The 7,500-nt window shown below is 44.3% G+C and overlaps 1 protein-coding gene across 1 annotated transcript in view; it reads right to left on the bottom strand.

The window, feature by feature from the left end:
• The window catches only part of myo1d (myosin 1D), a 42,723-nt gene that overhangs the window by 17,820 nt on the left and 17,403 nt on the right, over window positions 1-7,500 (bottom strand). The window contains exons 4-11 of the mRNA XM_034559093.1: window positions 6,238-6,403; window positions 5,790-5,843; window positions 5,314-5,409; window positions 4,020-4,136; window positions 3,216-3,419; window positions 2,985-3,130; window positions 2,304-2,418; window positions 1,347-1,517 (exon numbers count right to left, since the gene is read on the bottom strand). Of these exons, the coding sequence (XP_034414984.1) occupies window positions 1,347-1,517; window positions 2,304-2,418; window positions 2,985-3,130; window positions 3,216-3,419; window positions 4,020-4,136; window positions 5,314-5,409; window positions 5,790-5,843; window positions 6,238-6,403 (1,069 nt within the window). The remainder of the gene's footprint in view (window positions 1-1,346; window positions 1,518-2,303; window positions 2,419-2,984; window positions 3,131-3,215; window positions 3,420-4,019; window positions 4,137-5,313; window positions 5,410-5,789; window positions 5,844-6,237; window positions 6,404-7,500) is intronic.

A 7,500-nucleotide genomic window follows, 5' to 3' on the forward strand; every position in this document is an offset into this window, starting at 1 on the left:
AGACAGCAACAGGACACATGAACATGCATCTCGACTCGAGGTCTTCTTTAGAGGACTCGTTTGTGAAGCTCCTCCGGTGCACCTCACACCGTTTCACCCCAGAGTCATATATATATCTATATATATATAGATATATATATATATATATATATATATATATATATGTGTGTATATATACATAATATATATATGTATCTATATATATATATATATATATATATATATATATATATATATATATATATATATATATATATTTCCTCGCTGTTTTTATTGTTTTGTTATTTGGGCGAAGAGTCTTTGATTGATTCGATGAATTATATTGATTCAATAATTCCACACAGGTTTCCCCCCCCCCCCCCACACACACCCTGCTGCCTTTTGAGTCCAAGTGGACGTTTGTTTGCCTCCTGACGCGAGGTCACAGTGACCTTTGACCTCCACATTTTAAATCAGTTCATCTTTGTGGACATTTGAAACATGAAGAGATTCCATCTTCAACGTGTTCCTGAGAGATCACATTGAAGGGAATGCTCTCTCTCTCTCTCTCTCTCTCTCTCTCTCTCTCTCTCTCTCTCTCTCTCTCTCTCTCTCTCTCTCTCTCTCTCTCTCTCTCTCTCTCTCTAGACTCCCATTGGCTGGCAGTGACATCACTTGTGCACATAGTGTTGAGTCAGACTCCTGCTCTCTCTGACAACTGACGCCCCCTTGTGTCCGTGCAGAGACTTGCAGTCATTAAAAAACTAAACAAAAAAAAACATCAGCTGTTCAAAACACACTTTTGTTTACATGTTTAACATCTGCAGAGGTGACTGAAACACGCATATCTTGTCACGTGTGTGGGTGTGTGTGTGTGTGTGTGTGTGTGTGTGTGTGACCGTGAGAGCGAATCAGACCGTAGATCATCAGCCCTCTGCTGCCCTCTGGTCAGATAAAGCGTTTACAAGAAAAGGTTTATTGCTCCTTTTTATTGTTTCGCATTAACGCGTTTGATAAAATCAGTTGTAAAAAAAATATATATTTCCACCTCGGCCGTGAAAGAGAGATCAAAAGATTTTTATGATCCGTTGTTATTATCTTATCTTACCGGAGATTACTGGATCGGTCTATGAAGCGCAAGAAAAAACACTTGAACGTGCTTCATCAGATCTGAGGGGTCAAAGGTCAGGGGAGGTCGTACGAGTACAGATTGTAAAACCCTCTCTGAGGCTAATTTGTGGTTTTGGGCTATACAAAAATACAATTAATTGAACCCAAACTACTGCATCTGCGTTAAAGTTTCCATCTATTTTGTGGACTCAGCGACTCACACAGATCCCAGACCAGCTGCAGCATCGGCCTCCTACCTTGCGGCTGGTGTAGTGGGCGTGCTTGGCCAGCTTCACGTTGAGTCCCTGGAGGAAGACCTCGTCCGTGACTTTGCCCACGTTCATGCAGGCTTCGTCCAGCACGGAGAAGATGCCCTTGTGCTGCTGCTCCACCAGGTCCACGATGATCTGGTTGTTGAAGTAATCGATCTGGCGGCGGCGGCGGCGGCAGACGGGGAAAAAAAAAAATGGCGTTACGGTAACTTTAGGAATCCAAAAATGTGATTTCCAAAAAAATATATAAACATATGTAAACAATAGTGTAATAAGAAGTAACACTGGCACCACGGCAAAATAGAATAACCATAAAAATGAAAATAATTATTTAGTAAAATAAAATAGGGAAAGGTTATAAAAAAAATTTATTAAAAAAGTATAATAATAATAATAATAAAAAAGAATATTTTTTTAAATATTTTTTAAATAAATTAATATAAAGATATTAATTAATAGACACAAGTAACACTGGCACCACAGCAAAATAGAATAACCATAAAAATGAAAATAATTATTTAGTAAAATAAAATAGGGAAAGGTTATAAATAAAAATGTATTGAAAAAGTATAATAATAATAATAAAAAAGAATATTTTTTTAAATATTTTTTTTATAAATTAATATAAAGATATTAATTAATAGACACAAGTAACACTGGCACCACAGCAAAATAGAATAACCATAAAAATGAAAATAATTTAGTTAAATAAAATATGGAAAGGTTATAAAAAATAATAATATTGCACATGATATTAATTAATAGACACAAGGCTATAAACTAGACAAGTAAATAAAAGTAAACATAATTTATTTAAATCTTTGTGCATCTAGGAAGTCAAAGCTCTTCATTATTTGCACAGATTGACGGCCAGCGAGCGTCCTTTAAGACGACTTTTAAGACGACCTTTAAGACGCCCCCCCCCCCGTCCCCCCCCCTCACATGTTTCCAGGGGATTCCCTCTCGCTGATACTCCTCCTGCTCCTGCTTCAGCACCAGCTGGATGAAGAGCTGCTGCAGCTTTTCGTTGCAGTAGTTGATGCAGAACTGTTCGAAGCTGCGGAAAAACACGAATGAATGTCACGGAAGGAGCTGCGCGCTTCACACATGTTGACAAACGTTTACACGTTTACGACATGAGATTGTCATCGTCTGAGATTCACAACTAACAACTTGATTTTTCCTTCCATCAGCTGTCTTTTGTTTGCTTTTTGCACAGACAGTGAACAGATGAGAGACGCGTGAGGAACAATGTGGATTTATTGTCGATTTGTTTACAAAAATATATATAAATCACGCAAAGTAGCAGTTTTACTTTGCGCACAAGATTCTGAGAAACAACAAAAACACCACAACCTACCTCCAATTTTATTTTATTATTTTTATAACACTAACCGGCAGCATTTCTTTATTTATTTTGTATTCAAAAAATTCAATAAAAAGTGTATTTAAACTTTTTTTTAAATATCATACACCCTAAAATAGACACAAAAGCAAAAATATTTGTATGTAAAGCTGCAGATGTTTTGATGTTTTTAATATTCTGTCTCTGCTCTCACCAGGAGACCTTTGACCTCAACAGGTTGGTTAAATAAATACAAATAAAAAGTTTGAAATCCTAACCTGTTGTTCTGGAAAATCTCGAAACCATAAATGTCGAGCACGCCGATGACCGTGTTCTTCCCGTGGACTCTGGCGTCGTAGTTTTTCACCTCGATGATGTCGTTGATTCGTCCCACGATCCAGCAGAACATGCGCTCGTACATCGCCTGCGGACGACGGCGGGGAGGTTAGCGTGAGTATTGTCATTTCATACCCAACAACAACGACAACAACAACAACAACAACCGCCACCTTGGCGAGCGCGTCGCGCCCGTAGCCGGCCTCCTGCGCCGTGTGCTCCTTCTCGATGACGTCGCGGCCCGTGGACACCGTGCGGTAGAGCAGCGCCTTCTCCACGTGCTCCTCTTTGGCCGACAGCAGCTCCCGGATCACCGACACCAGCTCGGTGCTCTGGATCAGCGTCACGTCGCCGTCCACGCCGAACGCCAGGTTGCCCTGGTTACGGGATGACGACGAAGTGAGAGAAGACGGAACTTTAGTGATTTTTTTTTTTTAAACAGAAGAATAGCACAAAAAAACACGAGAATAAAAATAGAAAAACATGTATGAAAAAAATGGCAACAAATAACATTAAGTGTAAAAAAACAAAAAAACAATACTGACGCCGTTGCAAAAATATAACACAATAACAATAAGATCAATAAATAATGTGAAAAATAGAAAACAAAGTGATGCTAACACCCGCTGCTTCATGAGAACTAAAATAAAAGAGGAATATCGAAAAAGTAGTATAAAGATATATATTGCACATAGATTAATGCTAGTTTTATATTGAGTTAGCCAGCTAATCTTCCCGTCCCTATGCTAAGCTAAGCTAATAGCCGGCTAGTACTCATCATATTTCCCCGATGATGAGTAACAAATTACATAATTCTTCCACATGAAACTTCCTCACTTGTAGACAAAATTAACTGTTACTGACTTCTTTGTAATCGTGAGCGTCTCTTGCATTGCAGCAGCAACAAAAACAACAACAACAACAACAACAACAACAAAACGTGTTCAAATCCTGACTTTAGACCGGGAGGCCGTTACCAGATGGAGGATGGCGGCCAGGATCTTGTAAACCGTCTGAATCTCGTCCCCGGTGAAGCCGATCACTTTCATGGCGTCGGCCACGGCTTTGAAGTCGGCGCCGTCGTTGATGGAAGACTGGAGGGAGAGAAGGAGAGAGAGGGAGAGAGGGAGAGAGAGGAGGAGAGATAAGGAGAGGAGAGAGAAGGAGAGAGAGGGAGAGAGGGAGAGAGAGGAGGAGAGATAAGGAGAGGAGAGAGAAGGAGAGAGAGAGGGAGAGAGGAGAGGAGATGGAGAGAAGGAGAGATAAGGAGAGGAGAGAGAGAAGGAGAGAGGAGAGAGGGAGAGAGAGGAGGAGATGGAGAGAAGGAGAGATAAGGAGAGGAGAGAGAGAAGGAGAGAGGAGAGAGGGAGAGAGAGGAGGAGATGGAGAGAAGGAGAGATAAGGAGAGGAGAGAGAGAAGGAGAGAGGAGAGAGGGAGAGAGAGGAGGAGATGGAGAGAAGGAGAGATAAGGAGAGGAGAGAGAAGGAGAGAGAGAGGGAGAGAGGAGAGAGGGAGAGAGAGGAGGAGATGGAGAGGGAGAGAGGGACAGAGGAGAGAGGGAGAGATGGAGAGAAGGAGAGATAAGGAGAGGAGAGAGAGAAGGAGAGAGAGAGGAGAGGAGAGAGAAGGAGAGGAGAGAGAGAAGGAGATATAAGTAGAGAGATAAGGAGAGGAGAGAGAAGGAGAGATAAGGAGAGAGATAAGGAGAGGAGAGAGAAGGAGAGAGAGAGAGAGGGGGAGAGAGGAGAGAGAAGGAGATGGAGAGAGGAGGAGAGAGAAGGAGAGAGAGGAGAGAGGAGGAGAGAGAGAGAAGGAGAGAGAGGGAGGGAGAGGAGAGAGGAGGAGAGAGAAGGAGAGAGGAGGAGAGAGAGAGAAGGAGAGAGGAGGAGAGAGAGAGAAGGAGAGAGGAGGAGAGAGAGAGAAGGAGAGAGAGGAGAAACTGATATCGTTAGATTTCAAACAATTTGCCTTGAAAATAAATCAATAATTTGTTGTTGTTTTTTAAATGTGGAAAAACGACATTTCGTGCCAGTGTTTTGTACCGAGGTCACGACCTCTTTCTCTTAATTAATAATAATAATAATTAATCTGGTTAATTAAAGCGCCTCAGCTGTTTGCTGGCGTTGTGTTCCACGACATCAGGACGTTCGTTGCCGTGGACACACTTCCTCTCCTCCAGACTCTTATATTTGTGTGTATTGGTGTGTATTTGTGTGTATTTGTGTGTATTTGTGTGGTTCGTTTCGGTGTTTTTTTTTTGGAAGGCGCACCTTGACCTGGCCTCCCACTTTGATGTAGTTGTAGGCGGTCGGGTCCTTCTGGATGTGGAGCGAGCGCAGCAGGGAGTCCGGAGCTCCTCTGAGCAGCTGGAGACCAAGACAGACACACACTCTACTGACAGCACCGGGGCATTTGGTTGTGTTGAGTCGTAACACACACCCACACACCCACACACACACACACACACACACACACACACACACACACACACACACACACACACACACAGCGCTGGTATGAAGTCATTGCATCTTTCCTTCCAGTGGATTCCGCGGCCTCGCTGAACAAAAGGCCCTTTGATGACTCAGAAGACGGATTCCTATTTCCTGCAGCCGAGTTTCGTCTTTCACGTGCTCGAACTAAAATAAATGACTGCAAGCGCGCGCGCGCACACACACACACACACACACACACACACACACACACACACACACTGTGCACACACACCCTCCATTCAGACACTTACCTGGTAGTATGAATGAAAGCTCCGCTCTCCTTCCTGCTGGAAAATAACTCTGGACTGTTGGAGAGAAAAAAAAGAAAGACGGTGAAACATGAGAATCTTCTCAGAGCAACAAAAACAACAACAACAACAACAACGACAGACGCTGGACTCGCTTTTTTTTGCCACCGACCGGCTCAGATTGTTGTTATTGTTATTAGTGTCTGACAACATTATGGAAAGAACACTAAAGAGAAGTAAACATGGAGAGAGAAGGGCCGGTGAAGGTAAAGTATTAAACATAGTTATATTTCTCTTTAGGGTGTTTTTTTTTCCGAAAACACCCTAAAAACTTGACTAATTTAAAGAAAAATGTGGAGTTTCCCTTTAAGATACATAACTGCCAGTCGGTAAAATAGTTTCCGCACGTGCACGCCACTCCACCCCCGCCCTGGGCGTCCCCCTCCTCTACCTTCTCCAGCAGGTAGTTGCTGATGTGGCCTCCGATGGGGTCTCCCTTGAAGTCGAAGTTGATGTCCATGTACTTGCCGAAGCGGCTGGAGTTGTCGTTGCGGTTGGTCTTGGCGTTGCCGAAGGCCTCCAGGACGCAGTTGGATTTAAGCAGCATGTTTTTCACCCTGTGGGGGGACATTACAGGTCAAGAGGTCAACCGGGTATCGACTTCATAACACGGGGATATGCTAATGTCGTGTTTGTAGCTTGTTGTGCTGCCCCCAAGTGGCCATTAAGAAGAAGTAATGCAGGTTAAAAAGGAAGTAACATGTAGAGAATTATAAATAAAAGGCCTGAATATGACTCACTGTACACACGGTGACCCCCGGTGACCCCCAGCTGCATCCTCACTGCTGCATCATTTTAAACTTTAACCCACAGACTCTTTCCTTTGTAAATAAACGTTGCGCAACAATGCGGCGTTCTGCATAACAGTGTGTGTCCTGTAATACACCAAGAACCAGGATTTAAAGGCTCATGGCTCAAGCAATATTATCTACATCCCAGTCCCAGTCCCCGTCTCAGTCCCAGTCCCAGTCCCCGTCTCAGTCCCAGTCCCAGTCTCAATCTCAGTCCCAGTCTCAGTCCCAGTCCCAGTCCCAGTCCCAGTCCCAGTCCCAGTCCCAGTCCCAGTCTCAGTCCCAGTCTCAATCTCAGTCCCAGTCTCAGTCCCAGTCCCAGTCCCAGTCCCAGTCTCAATCTCAGTCCCAGTCTCAGTCCCAGTCCCAGTCCCAGTCTCAGTCTCAGTCTCAGTCTCAATCTCAGTCCCCGTCTCAGTCTCAATCTCAGTCCCCGTCTCAGTCCCCGTCTCAGTCCCAGTCCCAGTCCCAGTCCCAGTCATAGTCCCAGTCCCAGTCATAGTCCCTGGCTCAGTCTCAGTCTCAGTCCCAGTCTCAGTCTCAATCTCAGTCCCCGTCTCAGTCCCAGTCCCAGTCCCAGTCATAGTCCCTGGCTCAGTCCCAGTCCCAGTCCCAGTCCCAGTCATAGTCCCTGGCTCAGTCTCAGTCTCAGTCCCAGTCTCAGTCTCAATCTCAATCTCAGTCCCCGTCTCAGTCCCAGTCCCAGTCCCAGTCCCAGTCATAGTCCCAGTCCCAGTCCCAGTCCCAGTCATAGTCCCTGGCTCAGTCTCAGTCTCAGTCCCAGTCTCAGTCTCAATCTCAATCTCAGTCCCCGTCTCAGTCCCAGTCCCAGTCCCAGTCCCAGTCCCAGTCCCAGTCATAGT

Source organism: Cyclopterus lumpus, chromosome 19 (genome assembly GCF_009769545.1).
Source record: "Cyclopterus lumpus isolate fCycLum1 chromosome 19, fCycLum1.pri, whole genome shotgun sequence".
In the NCBI taxonomy this organism is placed as follows: Eukaryota; Metazoa; Chordata; class Actinopteri; order Perciformes; family Cyclopteridae; genus Cyclopterus; species Cyclopterus lumpus.